General features: G+C 41.4%; 1 protein-coding gene and 1 pseudogene across 4 annotated transcripts in view; both read right to left on the bottom strand.

Annotated features, from left to right (window-relative positions):
- The window catches only part of LOC111186164 (small ribosomal subunit protein eS26 pseudogene), a 52,448-nt pseudogene extending 34,582 nt beyond the window's left edge, over window positions 1–17,866 (bottom strand). Inside the window, exon 1 of the transcript XR_016393214.1 lies at window positions 17,777–17,866. The product of XR_016393214.1 is annotated as a small ribosomal subunit protein eS26 pseudogene (transcript). The remainder of the gene's footprint in view (window positions 1–17,776) is intronic.
- Window positions 1–18,174, bottom strand: part of ELOVL6 (ELOVL fatty acid elongase 6) — a 134,716-nt gene extending 116,542 nt beyond the window's left edge. Inside the window, exons 1-2 of one of the 3 annotated variants that reach the window (XM_022596434.3) lie at window positions 18,052–18,174; window positions 17,777–17,897 (exon numbers count right to left, since the gene is read on the bottom strand). In XM_022596434.3, coding sequence (XP_022452142.2) covers window positions 17,777–17,865 — 89 coding nt within the window. In that variant the 5' untranslated portion in view covers window positions 17,866–17,897; window positions 18,052–18,174. The other 2 variants (XM_022596436.2, XM_089911580.1) reach the window with 2 other exon arrangements.
- Window positions 18,175–18,401: the final 227 nt, after the last annotated feature.

Here is an 18,401-nt window from a genome sequence, read left to right as displayed (position 1 = left end):
GTACTCTCACATCATGCAATGTGTAGAACAGTTCTTAATCATTTCTTGGGACTTTGGGAATTATTCCTCCACTGCCATTAGAAGGTTAGTATTTCCAGCTCTATCATCCTTAGAGACTAAGGAGTAATTCACACAATAGTTTGTGTTTAACATCAGCATGAGTAAGTCAATGTTTCCACTTTTTAATAAGACCATTCTGTCTGTGAGGAGTCATGTAAAAAGTACCAAAATGAATTTTATTTCAGACTTAAATCTTTTCTGTCTTCTTAGAGTGTATGTTCTTGTACTACTAGCACAGTGGAGGGTAAGCTAGCCAACCCAATTCTTTCCCTTGCTAACAGGAAACTTAATCTGATATCGTTTGGAGGGCAATGCACACAGCCCTGAAAGACAGGGTGTAAGCATCTCAAGGCAATCGGTCTCTTTGTCAGCAGTCTAAGGGTTAGAAAAGCAATTCCACTCCTCTTTGTCAGTGAATGGTCCAAAAGTGAGGCATGTGACCCAGGCCTGACCGATGAGATGAACTTACAGCAGTAACAGAAGTAAATCCTTTTATAAACTTATCAAGAGCAAGTTGGCTTGGAGGTATCTTCCTGGCAAAGAAGAGAACTAAAAGGAGGCTTCTTTGCTGCTGTCCCTTCCCTTCTGCTTGGGAAGTTGCAGTGAGGATAGATGTTTGGTGAAATGGCAGCCATCTTGGAACCACCAAGAAAATACTGCTGATACATTAAGGATGGCAAGACAAAAACTCAGATAGAACTTGGAACATTGATGACATTATTAAACCACTGAATGACTACAGAGGCTTCCAATCAGATTTACTCTTATATGAAATAGTTAAATGTTTTATGTTTTAAGCCACAGTTAATTATAATCTGTTACTTGCAGTTAAAAGCATTTTAACATAGTTCCTTGATTGGCGGGTTTGTTCTGCACAGCAAACTGATGAGTTATTACCCAAAGAAGACATAATCCATGAAGAAAATAATCTGAAATTTATTGCACTTTTATTCTACTGGTCAAACTTAAAACCATTTTAATGCTGTTATTCAGTGTATTCTTTTGCTCTTTTAAAGCTGCTAGTTTTCTTTTTCCTTCTAAGAATGATAGAAAATATGTTGATTGAAAAGAATGACATGTGTCTCCTCAAGTTTTCCAATGTCAGCTAGAACATTACATTAAAGAAACATAGTTCTGCCTACAATTTGGTGAAGGAAGTATTTAAGAACAGGGAAAAATGTTCCATTCCATATTAAGAAAAAAAGTCAGGTTACAGAAAAATATGGTATGAACTCTATGAAAATATTTTTGTTAAAAACAGTGAGATGGAGAGATGGAAAGAAAGATGTTTAAAAAGATTTACACCAAAATGTTAATGTTTATCTCAGGGTAACATTTGCTTTCTTATTTTTGCTTATTTGTGTTTCCTAAATTTTCTACAATATGTAACTTAAAGTTACTTGCACCGGGCCTATCCACTGAATGAAGAAACTACAACTGATAGGAGTTTATTCCTTTAAAAAATGTTTCTGTGACAGTACACATCTTTGCTTTATCAAGATGAATCCTAATGCTTCTCTACATAAGAAAAGTCTTAAGAAAAAAGTAAAGATTTTATGTATATCTCTTAATTCTAGGCCTCCAGGTGCATACAATTTGATGAAAAACAATACATACATAAATTTCAGAAACTAAGGTGGAAATATTAAATATTTAAACTCAGCTGAACTCACGAGAAAACAAGAGTATTGCTTTTCATTTTCACATGAAAAAAACAATTTAAGCCAACCACTGAAGACAACTGGCAAGCTACTGATGGTCTGGCCCAAGATCAATGAAAACACAATTTATAGCAATACTTCGGAAAACTACTACATTCCAAATGTCCTAGACTTTGCATATAAACAAGACATTTGGAGCTGTTATATTGTAACTACCTTAGGAAAACAGTTTAAATCTATTAGAGCATATCCAGATAGGACAGACTATAAACATAAAAGAGACTACGTATTCTTCCCACTAAGTAAAATTTAATCCTGAAAGGGGTATCCAATTGCACCAATTTTTGTTAGAATCTGTATTCCACTGTGAGAAAGTAGGACAAGCATAATTCACCAGCGTCGCTGGACTATACCCTGGTCCCTTCAGCGTCGCTGGGACAAAAAGAGCCTCTGGACACCAAATACTTTTGGGGGAAGAAACAATCTCCACAGAAAGTTTAGTCTGATGATGCAATAGATCTCTGAGGCCGAACTTTTTGTTCCTTAGCCACGATTAATTCTCTTATAATGGTAGAGTTTTGTTTTTGTTTTTGTTTATTCTATGTAGTTTTCCATTGTGAGTGTGTTATTCTCTCTATATAATAATGCAAGTTCTAAAAACCAGCTGTTTTGCCTTAATTATCTACATAAAACACCCCCAATCCAAGCCTACACAGCAGTTACAGGATGTTGAGGAGGGACTGGCATCAACATTTGCCCAATTTTTTAAAAAGCCCAATAATTAATGCTTATTTTTAAAATTATTATAATATTCATATTATATGGCATTGAAATGGAAGCCTATTTTCAAAATAAAGTATAAATACATATCAAGCATTTAAAGTATGTGAAAATTTGCTTGAATGTTTAAAAATTTATCAAAAGTTTATAATGTGAAAATTCCTGTTTTAATGTTTTAAAATGTCAGATACAATCATATAGCCCTCACTCTCTACCAGTCAGAAATGTATATATATATTTAGAGATTGTGCTAGTCAGAATGTTTCATACTTGGTGAATTGTAATTTTGGTATTAGGCTCATAAATGTGTTGTTCTAGAATATGAAACAATGTATAATTTCTTATGCTTTATTTTAGGGTAGTTTTCAAATTTAAAAAAAATAAATTTCTGTAATAGGAAAAAAACTTCCCTTAAAAAAGTTACCTGAAAAGAGATAAATGTACCTTTTTTCTGATGTTACAGAAGAAAGTCATAAACATTTAGCAGATTAAATTTTTAAATTTACTTCAAGAAATATTATTTTTGAGGAAATAGTATTTTTGACACTCTTTTAGAAAAATTGAGTCTAATATACCTAATATTTTCCTTATTTTTTTTTTTTTGCTCCTTTAGGATATTTCTAACCTTCTGCTTATTTTCTCGCATCCAGAAAGAATACTTATTTAAGTTGTCCGGAGCATAAGGGCAGAACTTTTTCTAAATTTATAGGAAGGTTAAAACCAAAAGATCATCATTAAATCAATTACAGAGATTTTAAAAAACTATATCTCATATGATTTGGACCCATTCTCCTCCACCCTCCCTTTCCCGGCTCCTGTGCCCTTTTGTTTGCTGGCTGAGACAATGCTTCCTAGACACAGCTAACCGTAAAAACAAAATACTACTTCTCATGTTCTCACACTGCAATCAATCCCTTGTCTCTCTCTTCTCTCTAATAGCAAGTCCAGAAGAAGCAAGAGTTCAAAGCAATGCCCAGAACTGATAAGATCTCTGCAAAGCAGTCCTGTGGAAAAGCTCTGTCACTGGGGTCCCAACAAGATCCCTGGGACTTCCTACCAGACTAGACACACCAGGTTCTCTGGCTCCACAAGGCCTGGCTTCTGGACTAGACCGGCCCTTTATTGCAGAGAGAACAAATTCCTTCCAGCTCCTCTAAATCAGGCATTCGATGCCTTGATCTCCCAGGCATTCAGCAGTGCTGGAGTATTTGTTAATGATGTATCCCAGGTACATATGCAGCATATGTTTCCAGGTGCCACGAGGTCCCTGAGCTGATTACCCGATTCATTTTTTGCTCTCTAGAGACAGGTTTATGTTTAATCTTTTATTGCTATTAGATTAGATGACTATTGTCCCTGGGGAACCTTTGCCATATTAGATACATTCCTGAAACCCAGACATAAAAGTTGTCATGTTCAAGTGAATGTCTGTTATCACCCTTCCTTAAAGAAGCAGGAACTTTTCCTACTAAAAAGATAATCAAACTGTATAATTTAGAAATGGAGAAAGGGAAGTTTTTGTGACATCAACAGTATGACTAATCTCTACCTTAATCTGAGAAAGTGTATTCATTTGAAATAAGAATGTGCAGTTCCCTGTTCTCACAAAATGCCTTTGTGTTTAACTATGTTGCTTAATGTTTCTTAAAATGTGCATTGGTGTTTTACAAAAATGCTTATTACCTTGTATCAGATAATACACCATTATAAAACGAAGCTGATCTTTTACTATGAAGATAGTAAGTACACTATAGTTAATGCAAAAAATGAAAAAATATGACCATATGCAAAATCCCACCACCTATACATACCCAGAATGCAATACAAAAAAGATTATGGCAAACTGGAAGAGCAATAAGAGAAATAACAACCATCATTTTATACAACTACTTTTTACCATTTTGGTACCAATATTATTTTCTTCCTGACTTTTTTTTCCTTGTGCATACAATCCCACCTTCCCCCCAACTTTAGGCAAACTTTTGACTTCTTTCTGATTGGAGTGGCTGGTTTGGCTGCCTAGAAAAGGACTAATAATCCCCAACAATTAAAATGGATTCACTAAAAATTAGTCATGCTAAATGAATATCTTTCCTCTTAAAAAGAAAATTAGATGAAAAAAAGAAGTCTTTTTATTATTGTTTCCAGAAGGCACTAGACAGTCTCCCATAATTCACTTAAGGACCATATAAAGAGGTACTGGGTAATAAAGCAGATACACATCCGAGAGTAAATAAACAGCCTTGTGTATTCATTCATATCTGCATGCATCACACACAGTGAGGGCAACTATAGCCAAATTCTGTGATAGGCACTGATTTCAAACATACAAGCGAGAATACTAATCTATTTATGAGCCAACTGCCAGCAAACCACAGAAAAAGGACAACCGATTTTGGTGGGCGGGGAAGAGAAAGGTTTTGTATTTGAATAGGCCTGGGAGGAGGGCTATTTCAATAGGTAACACTAGGAAGATAATCTGGAGCTGGGATTTTGAATGGCTTTTCAAATTAGTCAAAAGAATTCAGATTTGTCCTATAGACAAGAGGAAACCACTGAAGGTTTTTACCACGGGAGGGACACGAAGGGATCTGTGACTTAAGAGAATGCTGAACGCAGGGCAGGAGTTGGAGGTTGGAAAGTGAGCGAGGAGACAAAAAGTAGTGCGGGGGGCCTGAAGGAGGCCAGTGGCAATGGAAATGAACCGAGAGAAAGGAAACTGAGGGCCAGATCACAAAGGACTTGGTTGTGAGTTAGAGGGAAGGAGGGAGAGAAGGAGGGAGAGAAGGGTGCTGGGCAGAGTGACGGCCTGGTCCCATGTAGCTAGCTGATAAAGGAGGTGGAACAGGCTAGAAGAGGGAGAGGTGTCCAGTTTGTGAAATCAATGATCTGAGAAGACAGACGCAAAGAATGTGAGATGGAATCAGCACCACCACAGCGGCGCTCCTCGGCGCTCCTCGTTAAGGCAAGAATCAGCTGGGAAGATCGGCCCAAATTCCTGGTTAAGGATCGAGGACACGGAGTGTGGTTCTCAAACGTTTTTCTGCCTCAAACTACCCTCTTGTCAGTAGAAAACGAACTCAGTCATTACAAAGAACTGGAGAAGAACCAAGTACCAACCAAAGCGGTATAATCACAAACAATATCAGCCATCACAAAATACAGGCTCCAAAAAAGTATTTCTGCAAATATGAATGCAGGAACAGTAAATGAAACCAACTACAACTCAAGACAACCCTACTGGTTCAGGGCTAACAGAGTCCTTAAAATCTCCAGAATATCCCGTACAATAGGAGCTTTGTATTGTTCCAAAGCACCATGTTGTGGACTTTTTAGCAGAATACTAAATTAGGACTCCCCCCTCCCTCACTGTACTTTCCAATACAGACTTGCTCATTTTAACGTGGAAGTGTCAAATTTTAGTAAGCTTTCATACATTTCTCAGGAGTTTCCTAGTAGGTAATATTTAATTATTCAAAAGTATAGGAGCTCTAATTTTTTATTTTTCAGAAATATCCATGTGGATTACCAGTGAACTGCAGATGACATTCTAAAAAATAAAGCCTAGAGTGGAGATAGTAGTCATTTTCAAATGCATACAAGACACTCATACAGAAGTGAGAACAAATTACAGCTAGAGTCAGGACTAAGTACTAATGGACGACCCATGGAGGGTCATAACTTTCAGGTCAATACGTAGAACAGTCTTCAGTAATCAGAGACACCCCAAGTAGAATGAGCTTCTACTTCTTCAGCTTCTTGAGGAAGTCCTCAGGTTCTGACAGTGGATAACCAAGTCAAGAATAAGGAATTGCTTTGCCCAGTTAGGAGCCCAGTCCTAATGGCCACAACACACACAGAAATGCTATCAGCTATGACCTTCTCCGCAGTCAAGAAAAGATAGTTTAAGACACTTGACAGGGCTTCCCTGGTGGCACAGTGGTTGAGAGTCCGTCTGCCGATGAAGGGGACACGGGTGCGTACCCCGGTCCAGGAGGATCCCACATGCCGCGGAGCGGCTGGGCCCGTGAGCCATGGCCGCTGAGCTGCGCGTCCGGAGCCTGTGCTCCACAACGGGAGAGGCCACAACAGTGAGAGGCCCGCGTACCGCAAAAAAAAAAAAAAAAAAAAAAAGACACTTGACAGCCTACCCGTGTCTCTCCTTCGCACCCCAAAAGCAAAGTAAAAATGAACAATGATGTGGGGCAGAATGATAATCTTTTTCTTTTTTTTCCTGCTTACTACCTTCTGAACGTTGAGATATTCTCAGTTCAGAACAACCAGAAACAATGTAGGATGAGTACAGCCGAGTCTTTTAAATGTATCGAGGTGGAATGCAGTCTGCTTTTTGGAGCTACCAATGAATGAAACCATGGATAAAAATGTTACGTCATTTGTTTCAGATTTGTTGTGCATTACTCAACAAAGAGATAAACCTATCTTAGCAAGTCATGAAATATTTATTGAAACTAGCCAATCCTCAACTTATTTATTCTATCTCTATTAAAAACTTACTTTACTTCAACTCACAAAGAAAAACAATTAAATGTGTGAGGCAGTACATAGTTTTTCAAACATCTTTTAGGTGGATGTCAGCAAAAAAGTTTGGAGAACACTCCTTGAACCCAGAAAATTCCATTGAACCACCTATTTTTTCTGATTAAGGATCACAGTGTTCCTTGACCTCTTAATCTTCTCTTATTTTATAGTCAGTACCAAGTGCTGCACTCCTTAGTGGGGACATTTTCCACAAGGACGTAAGTTTCTACCTCCAAGATTTCCTACCTACCAGACAGTAAAAGAAAGCAAACATAACTGCTCTGACAGACGAATACTTCAGCAAAAAAGAAAAAAACGAAAAACAAAAAAACAAATCTGCTTGATTTCCTGGACCATTGGATTATTCTCCAAGTCAAAACTGCTAGTGTTAAAACCACAAATTCCAAGTATCTACAACACTAGGTCTTAAAGGGGAATCACTCTACAGTTGATAGGGGCCCGGTGGGTCAGGCCACATATGAGTTAAGCATTATTCATAATAGGTTAGTTATAAAACACCTCTAATAGCACAGCAAACTTTACCTGTGCTCCCATCACAAAGAGGGGGTTGCGAGCTGCCCACTGCAGTGCCACCTCCAGGCCTAGGACAGCTGTTGGTTTGTATCCCCAGGAGTACCCAGGTAAGATTTGAAACTGGCCCCCTTACACTGGAAGCCAGGAAGAGACCAAAGAAAAAGGCAGCCACTCCAGATTGGTAGGTGGCAGGTAACAGGCAAGGGGACTTACTAATGAAGCTTGTCTTGGGTGGCTGCAAGACAAGTAAAGTAAATCTTTGCACCCTCCCGCCAGAACTAAGAGTTTATATGCTGTCCTTAAGGAGGTTCAGCCCTGCATACCACCCAGATGGTCTCAACAACACATTATCCTCTCAAGGCTGCATCACTGAAATGGCTCTGGCTGTGGCAATGGTGGGCAAAACTTATATTCCAAGGGCAGGGGAGGGGGTGAAGAGCCTGAATCGCCCAGGTCTGGCTTTCCGGTCAACTGGGAGCCAACGTCCTCTTGATGACCTCCTCCAACCATGTCCAGAGGACTATTTCTAATAGCAAAATATTAGGAACTTAACATGTTCAACCTGACGTGTAAGGGAGTGGTTATCTAAATTAAGACCACACAATACAATAGTAAGTAGCCACTGAAAATTATACTTACGGAGAGGTTTTAGTGACATGAAAAACATTTATAATGTAAAGAGGAAACAAAGCAACATATAAAGTTGTAATGAGGCAGTAGGTGAATGAAAGTGCCCAGTGTAGTCCCTGGCACATAATAGAGAACTCAATCTGTCGTTGACATCCACCGAATGATCTAAAGTATATAAAAATCTTGGAAATAAAGCTGAAGGAAATGTGGCAAAATAACAGTGGTTGCCTCTGGATAAGAATTAAAGGTGGGTTTTTTCCTGCATATTTTTTTTAATGTTTTCATTTCTTTTTTTCTATAGTATTTACTTTAAAATCAGGAAAAGGATTTAAAAGTAATAAAACAAAACAATGTTCTCTTTAATTCTTCACACTGACCTTTAAGAATAAGGACATCTCCAACCCATATGCGTGTGTGTGTGAGTGGGGTAATATATATATATATTTATTTATTTATTTATTTAATTTTATTTATTTATTTATGTATTTCCCCCTGTCAACAGGTGTTGGCTATTTACCAGTAGCTACTAAAACCTGCCTGAAGGAAAGCCTGGCTACAGGCAGTGCCAGGTGGAAACAGAAGCTCCTAGGGTTTAGAACCAAGCTGAGTGGACAGTGCTCATAGCACGGAGCAGACAAAGTAGGCTTCATAAGACATGTTCCAAACCTGTATGTCATGGTTTGTTTGAGATAAAATTGGAATATTTTATGATACAAGCATTATTAAAGGTGACATGGCTTTCTACAATTGTAAAAGTATTGATGGTAATACTTATAATAATTCTTAATGATTAAAGTATTTATATCTGCATAGCACAATGCTCATTATAACATTAATAGTGCTTTTTGTAGTTTTTCTAGCCTTTAGTGTTCAGGATCCACTTAGCAAGAAACAGAACATAGACACTGTGAGATACCAGACTAAAACCACAGGTACCTTCCATGTTTACAGTACTGCCAAGTTTCCAAGGGCATTATTTTATTGACTGAATATTTATTCTCATACGAATAGGGGGATGATAGGGGCCTGGGTGACCAAGCCTTAGTCAAGGCTGGAGCCCATTTCTCCTTTTTTTGTCCCTACATACAAATTCCAACTTGTTTAACCATATACTGTGCCTCATCTCCTATTGTGTAAAATCAAAAAGATAATACATCAAAGGGTGGTTGGGAGGATTTAACCATTAACATATATAAAACACTTTAAAAGAATGTCTGCAATCAGTAAACAACTATGTATCAACTATTAGTATCATTACTCCAGAATGAAGAAAATCCACCTTCCTTTCTAAGATCTTGAAATTAAATCTATGTCAAGAAGTCATAAAATTGAGAGAAAACTGCAAACTTGATATTTAGAATAACTTTTTATTGACCTTCATACCCTCTTATTGTAATGATAACCACTGCTAGACCAGCTTTTAAATGCTTAAGGCACCCTTAGACTTCAAGAGAAGTCTCACACATTAAAAACAAAAGCTTCAGGATTAAACCTTTTCATCAGGGTTTTTTTTTCCCCCCCATTGAGCCTCCTGAAACAAGATCATGAAATTCTCAACTTCAAAGAGTTCAATTCCACTGAACCCACTTCACCTGAAAAAGTCAATTACCCCAGTTGGAGCGGGTCTAGCATCTTAAAAACTTTTACATTGTATTAATACCACCTTTATAAATAGAAGGAGACAGGCAATTGGGCCTACAAGACAGGAAAACTTGAGGGTTTCACCCACTATTACCCATACTGAAGATTTTTAAAAAATTATTAATAATTGGGGTAAATCCAAGTACTAAATGTTCAAATTTTGCAGTTTTAAGACACTTACTAAAATAGTATTATTTAACTAGTTAAAAAAATTGACAAAATAGTCAAATTAGGCTGTAGTTTTAGAAAAGTACATTTGGCTCCGGAAGAGGCTTTTTTTTTCTTTTGGCCACACTGTGCGTCTTGTGGGATCTTAGTTCCCCAACCAGGGACTGAACCCAGCCCCACGGCAGTGAAAGTGCCGAGTCCTAAACACTGGACCACCAAGGAATTCCAAGTAAGATGCTTTTCTAATAGCAGGAAACACACACAAAATGGTCTTTAACAGGGTATCAGTTTTCATTTTTCAAAAAAGTCACTTTAACATGTTTATGTATATACACATGTTTGTGTGTACATATATAAACATAAACTTTTCTAAGCAAATGTCTATTCTCTCCTAACAAAGATAAATGATAAACATGCATTTCATTCATCTTGTCAGTCTTCTTCAAAGAATGATCTTTTGTACTGCCCATTAAGCGTTAACAATCAATTCAAAAATTCAGCCTCGGGACTTCCCTGGTGGTGCAGTGGTTAAGAATCTACCTGTCAATGCAGGGGACAAGAATCTACCTGTCAATGCAGGGGACAGGGTTCGATCCCTGGTCCAGGAAGATCCCACATGCCGCAGAGCAACTAAGCCCATGTGCCACAACTACTGAGCCTGCGCTCTAGAGCCCGTGCGCGCCACAACTACTGAAGCCCACGTGCCTAGAGCCCATGCTCTGCAACAACAGAAGCCACCACAATGAGAAGCCCGTGCACTGCAGTGAAGAGTAGCTCCCGCTGGCCGCAACTAGAGAAAGTCTGTGCGCAGCAACGAAGACCCAACGCAGCCAAAAATATAAATAAATATATTTTTAAAAAATTGAGCCCCAGAATTCAAAGGATCATTAAAAAAACAAAACAAAACAAAAAAGTCCCAGGATGGGTGTTAAAAAAATTAAGGGCTGAGGGACTTCCCTGGTGGCACAGTGGTTAGGAATCCGCCTGCCAGTGCAGGGGACATGGGTTCGATCCCTGGTCCTGGAAGATACCACATGCTACAGAGCAACTAAGCTCGTGCACTACAACTACTGAGCCTGTGCTGCAGAGCCCACGCGCCACAACTACTGAAGCTGGTGCACTCTAGGGCCTGTGCTCCGCAACAAGAGAAGCCACCGCAATGAGAAGCCCGCGCACCGCAACGAAGAGTAGCCCCCGCTTGCCCCAACTACAGAAAGCCCACGCACAGCAACGAAGACACCACACAGCCAAAAATAAATTAACTAATTTAAAAAATAAAATAAAGGGTTGAGCTAAAACATCTGAAATTTATCTTTAAGAAAACGAAGTTATATTATATACATATATATACTATATTATATATACATTATACTTTAAAATACGTGATCACAGGTTTGGTTAAAAACAGTAGGGGTCCCCCTCCCCAAAATACATTATATCAATGATATTTTCCTTATCATATTACAATTAGAAACCCAAAAAAAGCTTTAGAAAGAAAAAAACTAAAATATGAAATCCCAAAGAGAATTAACTCATTAGAAAACTGTATGAGTATCTGTCCAGCAAAACTGCTTCTAATCAGCATGTCTAATTATTTATCTCAGCAAAGATAAGTGTAAATCTTTTTCATTTGTACATTATTTTGGGCAGACAGGCTTAAAGTTAAATTTTAGAAAGTTCATAGTGGGTGAATGACTAAACAAAAGGGTTCCTAAAAATACCTGTCGTTCCAATATACTAAGAAAAATAACCTTGAAACTAAAAATCGTGAGTTCTCAGTACAGAAATGAATCATGATAAAATTATAAGCTTGAACTTAGATGACTTAACAGGATCTGTGCTTTGGGATGATTTTTGCTCAATGAACTTAAAATTACAAATCCATTCTAGACTCTAGGGCAATCTTTTTTTAAAAAAGGATTAATCTACCTCTAAAATAAAATTATCCTAAGTCAAATGTAATTAAGGATGCTGTTGTTTTAAAATTCTCTGAGTAACTATGCCAACTTTACGCATCTGTACCTGCCTGTATACACACACAATCAGAATACAAATAAAGGAATGAAGTTATGAGCTTTCAATAAAGCCTTGTTATATTTTCAATAAATCTTTATTTTCAATAAAGCTTTCAATAAAGCCATGTTATAGTTTCATTCAGATTTCCTTAGGTTATCAATAGGAATAATATCTGTGGTATAGGTAACTTTCCTAAGGTAAACTTTCCCAGATAAATGCCTGTGCTCTTCTAACAAAGATAAATGGAAAGTAAGTGGAGCAGACAGATTTGAAGCTAAGAATAAAGGTACAGAGCAAAGGCAAATTGTGTGGACTGTTGTCTGATTCCTGTGAATAAAGCCAGCTCAGCTCACCTGTATCCAGACATGAAAAATTAAGCGAATCATGGCAACAATTTTTGGATAACTCATCTCAGGAAATATTGAACCTGAAATATCCAATCATTGAACCAAAGATGAATTCTTGATTTGCTGTACTCCTTCATTTTATTTTGTTGGCTTAAGACAGGCTAGACGGTTATTTTATGCTCTCCTTAGTATTTTTAAGTCTCCATCCCTCTCAAAACTTTCCCGCTGACTAGATAGATTCTCCCTAGAAGGAAATACGCAGAACAACTCTTAGATCTGGAGTGGACTGACTTTGGAGTTAAATTCCAATGTGATCCTGACACTTTTAGTATTATCATCTAACATTAAAAGCACCAAGGAGCCTTCTTTAGACCACAAAATTTAACTTCCAATTTAACAGAAGGCCTACGTAAACATTTTACCACCATACGCATAATATTTATTACTAATGCAAATATAGAGATGGATAATCATAAAATAATTTTGCATTATCCCTGGAAATCCTAAAAAAAATCAAAGGCTGCGTGAATATACATCCTTTTTTTAAAGCTACATTAAAGTTCAGATTAAAGTTCCTTCACAACATTCCATTATTTTCTAGGATCATAACAGATTCCAATTTTCCTCTGTATACTTTTTCTCATTCTTAACCTAGTACATATTAGGCAACATCTCAGTGCTTTCTAAAGTTTATTGAATGAAATGTTAAGCTCCTCACACTTAGGATTTTCAGTCTTAAGGCTAATATGAACTGTGATTCTCCAAAATAAGTGGCAAGCAACACACTGTGTACAATGTGGACACAGTAGTTTCCTAGACAGCTGACCAAATTTGTATTTGCTGTAGTGTCACTGATTAAATAAGACACCGTGGCCTTTTCTGACTCATGACCACAGATTGTACTGTTTTCCAGCCACTTTTCTTACAAAAGCATACAACAGGTCACAAGGAGGATTTTAAAGATCAATGCAAAGCAACTGTCACTACAGGAAGAACAACAGCCTGCATTCTAAAGTTTGATAGACATTACGATGCTATATTTTGAGTAAAAATCTAACACAGGCTTATAATACTTTTATGTTTTTTCATACTGAAATTGTACGTTACTTCCCAAACCTCACATATAAGAACATAAAGATGTACAATTCCTTTTACTGATAGTGTTTATTATTTTTCCTTAGTAAAATCCAATTTGTGGATAAAGTTTCCTTAGCCAGACAGTATTTACTTCTAAAAATTCCTACACTATCTTATAGACCCCAAATACAGAACTCAAAATATAAAAACAATAAAACCCTTATAACCATTACCACGGGTGGAGGGAGAGGAGAAAGTCAGAAAAATATACAAAGCTGGATGTGGAGGATGCCAGAGGGGAGCGGGGGAGGGTTTTGTGAGGTTCTAGACAAGCCCTGTGATGACGTCACCTCACATACATAATGTTACAGCAGTCAGCACAGGCCTCCTGCTTTCCTATTGGTGGACACCGTGTCAGCCGACATCAGAAGATAATCATCATTGGCCAGACAATTACAACTGGAGCAACTAGCATCCAGGGCTGCTAGCACAGGCCTGACAGGCTGCTGAAAGAGAAGGCAGAGCCCAGCTGCCCTTCTCACTCAATGAATTTTATGTCACCTTACCAATCACTAGGCGGTTTTGCTCTCTTGATGGCAGCCCTTATAAATTAAGTCAGATATTATTCGTGAAAATAACAGGTAAAGGCCAGACATCTCATAAAAGAACAAAATGCCTCTATTTTCAATGCCATAAAATCACAAGGGCTTTTCTGTGTAAAATCAGAAGTCAAAAATGCTGTTGAGCTAAAAGCAGGCATTTTCCTCTACCTCATGCAAAACACTTTCATTTACCAGATAATATTAACTTGACATATAGTTTCAAGATGTGGCTCAGGATGATTCTCCAAGGTATAATATTTACTACTTTGCATTTCCATAGCTTTTCTAATCTATTACATGTGAAACCACCTGCTAGAAGAGTAAAACAGTCTGTAGTATTTATCCTGTGTCTAGAACAATGAATACAGGGTTAATCATTGTTTTTTTTTTTTTTTTGGGTTAATCATTGTTTAAGCAGCAATTAACTTGATAAACTTCCCTCAGTTGAACCCTTTAGTTTATAAAAACACCACTCCAAAAATGGGTCCCATTACACTAATATGTAATAAGGTAATGAATATGGATTATAAGTTTAATAAAGGCCTTCAAACAATATTCAAAAGGTAGTTCAGACAGCATACTGACAAAACGGCACTCCTGGCCTTCCTCACAATTCTTCTAAAGACAGTAAGTGTAACTTATTTCTGAGAGATAAGTTATAATTCTCTAAATTGAGTTTTGATGTAGCCTCTAAATTGAGGCTATGTCTAAGGGATTTTTAAGGACCACTGAAAGTGTCTTGTCAAAAAATAGAGTAGAAACTTCACAACATTGTGTTTTTCCTCCAGAAGCTATTCAAGCCATTTTTAGTTAACGAGTCTGGGAAAGGTAAGACCTTGTGTTTCCTAAACTTCCCCTGCCCCCAAGAGGGTGTAAGCCTTGGTTATGGAGTTCCTTCTCCTGTTAACAAGGGAAATGAAAAGGAAATCTTCATTTTCTTATATACCTGGTTCAAAACTTTTTGGCTGTTGAGGTTTTGGGGGGAGGCTTATAAAACTGGGACCCAAGGATATTGGGAGAAATGCATACACCCTGGGATAAAAGAAGAAAGCAAGACAATTAAGGTCAAAGAGAGAAGAAGTCAGGAAGGGGAAACCCTAGTGTGTGACTATGACATAGTATTCAAAACGCAAGGGGAGGCCAAGTATGTTACGCTTCGAGTATTAACAGGTAGTGCTGGCAATAAAATGGTCACCCATCATCATTTTAACCCACTAGAGAACCCTTTTCCCCAGCATCTGCCAGGTACAATGCACTCTTCGAGGTGCTCCGCATAATCAAGATTGGAATGAGACAAGAACCAAAGCCCTGAAGAGATGATGGTCTAATAGGAGGCACAGACACACATGCAAATATTTAGGCATATGAAGAAAAGCCAGGAAAGACACTGCCAGATTAAAGGTACAGATAAAGAGCTAGGAGAAAAGTGTGGCAAGAGCCCAACAAGCGAAGATTAATTGGCTCACTTTTGCCATTTTCAGTCCGCAGAGGGCTAGGCCCTGTCTGGTTCAGTGTGTACTTGTTGAGCAAGCGGAGAAAAGAGGCGGGAAATGGTACCTGGAGGTGGAGGAGCCACAGACAGTGGCCTCAGAGAAAAGGCAACAAGTGAATAAGAGACAGTATCCACCGCGGAGGGGCACTGGCCCACAGTGAACACGAGCTGCCGGCGCGAGGGGAGGCCGCCTCCAGAGACGCAGGTTCAACAAGGGTGCAGCAAGCTGGAGACAGGGCGGACGTTAGAAACCACAGAGCGCGCAGGGCCAACGGGGGAGGAAGATGGGCTGAGCTGTGTGGCAAGCGAACGCGACAGACAGCTGCAGAGAAGACCAGAGCCTTAGGCTGGCCCGCCGTGCCGCCCGCCACCCCGGGCCACCGCCCCCGCCCTGCCTTTAGCGCCACCCCGTTCGCGGGAGGAGGAAGTGCCGCTGGAGAAGGTTCCCTTGGTGGCGCCCGAGGGGGCCTGGCCTCCCGGAGCGCCGAGGCCTTAAATGCCTAAACTCCTACTGGATCGAGCCTCCCGGTGCACAGCCGTCTTCCGGACCCACCCTCGGCGCTTTCGACCTCGGCGGCCCAGGGGGTGCCCCGACCCCGCGCCCCGTGTGCTGCTGCACTTCCCGGCTTCCCGAGCGGATCGCGTTCCCCTCCTGGCTTCCGGCAGCGGCCCGCAGCGGCCCTCCGGCCCCCGCGCCCTCGGAAGCCCCCAGCCACGCCGCAGCGAGCGTGAGCGCGCAGGGCCGCGCGCCGGGCCGGTCGCGCCCGCCCCAACAGGCCGGGCCCAGTCGGCACGCACGGCGCAGGGGGCGGGCCCGGCCGGGCTGCGGCCGCAAATGGCCCGCCGCTCCCGGGCGGGCGGGAGGAGGCGGGAGCGGCGGCCGAACCCCCCGAGGCTAGTCGCGACTCCCGGGGGCCGGAGAAAAAGACGTTGAACCCCCACCACCCGGTTCCGGCGCACGGCACCCCCTATTGCACCGCTCCCCCGCCCCGGCCCACCGGCGCGCCGGCGTCTCTGGTTTCCCATTGATGAGATGGGGGAGGGAAGGCAGGTCTTGAGGGCGCCGGGGCAAGCGCTCGCGCACGCGGCGGGCGGGATCCCTCAGATCCCAGGAGGGAGCCCCCTTGGCCGGACCCTCTCATTCAGCACCTGGGAGGCTGCCAGCCGCTGCCCAGCTTGGGGGTGCGTTGGGCTTGCTCTTTACTGATCGCCAGACCTGGGGTTAAGAGGAGTAAGAGAATGTCTGCCACAGCAGCTCGATCTACAGGGAAGAAGCGAGATGAGCACACACACCCTCACCCTGTTAAATATTGCAAGGTGACACAGGATCGCTTCCCACACAGGGATTTTCAAAAGGACTGGCGGAGGGTCACAGTGAACAAGAAAGATGCTTTCCCGGGTTAGAAGTTTGTCTGGGGAAGAGCCCCGAAGGACTCTGCGGACCCGGAGGTTTTTAATCCGTGTCTCAACTCCAGTCAGCAGTTTCCCACTGAATTAGAATTGAGTGTGTCCAAAAGGCGTTTCCGTAAAACAAACTTAATAATGGCGTGGCTCCACTCGCTCGGGTTCATTCATTTTTATTACTGTTTTCATTGTCCCCTCCTCCCCCACTCCCCGCCTCCGTCTCTTTATGAAACCGGAAAGGGATCCGCGTGGGGAAAGGGGTCCAGGAAAGGAGGAATCCGGCCGGGGAGCAGCAAAGAGGAAGACAGTGAAGTAGCAGAGCTGCAAGGAGAAAGGAAGGGCAGGAAGGATGGGGAGAGGGCGAGGACCAGAGAGCTGAGGACGGCGGGCCGGAGAGGGTTAAAGGGAGCAGGCGACTGGGTCCTCCCTCCACTGCCTTTCACACTCTGCTTGCGGGAGGCCAAGCAAGAAAACCCAAATCTAGAGGAAAACAAGGAGTAGCACAGGTAGGGACTGTGGCATCTCTCCCGCCTTCCCTGTAGCACAGACATCTACTCTATGTACACATATATGGTCTATGTTATATAATCTATGTTAAAGATGCATGTGTAGCCACGGTTCACCCAGGGGCACCCACAGACTCACGCGCTTCATGCAGCCCCAATGTCTCCTGCACCCGGGAGACCCGGGAACTCAGCGATCCGCTCACTGCTGCTCGCGGTTCCTCGCTCGATTCACGCCCCAGAAAGGGAGTACCGACATTAAGGCACACCGGGAAGACGCGCAGGGCTCCCGGGGACAGTATCACGCGAAAGCATCACCTACCAGTTTTCCTGCATCCACTGGATGGCTTCATTCTCGTTGAACTGCTTTTCGAATTCATATTCTTGTAAAGTCAACACTGACATGTTCATTGGGGCTGATCTTCGGAGTCGCTACGTGTTCTCTACACAAAATAAAATAATCTGTAAAGCGCTTGATTTCGAGTGCTCGCCTGTCTGCTTCCCCCACCCACCCCCCTAGGTCTTCCCCTCGCCGCTCGGTCTCCGGCAATCGGTCTCCCCCAGCCTCTCTCAGCTACGGTCGGGGTTGAGCATTGCCTGTGCCTCTGCTCCCAGCTCCTCGCTCTGGGACTCTCCTCCTCCGGGCGTCCGCATCCACAGTAGGAGGAAACGAATGCCTTGCGGTCTTAGTGCCCGCACGTTTGTCCATCACCCTTTTTACTTGTCTACGGGGAAATCTCCTCCCCCTCGTGCGATCTGACAAATTAACCCTTTGCGAGGGAGACTGAGAGAGAGACCTCTCTAGCCCTGGGGGGCAGTTTTGTTTCTGTGAAGGTGACTAGGGGAGTAGAGGACGGGCTCGGAGAGGGAGGAAGTGGCCTCGAGGTCATTCACAACCCCCCAATCCCGACCTCGTGGGCCGCCTAGCCTGGCTTTTGAATGAAGTT

This window comes from Delphinapterus leucas, chromosome 5 (assembly GCF_059928025.1).
Source record: "Delphinapterus leucas isolate spDelLeu-1000000601 "Yukka" chromosome 5, BTC_Dleu_Yukka2, whole genome shotgun sequence".
NCBI classification, from domain to species: Eukaryota; Metazoa; Chordata; class Mammalia; order Artiodactyla; family Monodontidae; genus Delphinapterus; species Delphinapterus leucas.
This window is presented reverse-complemented; position numbering and strand designations above follow the sequence as displayed.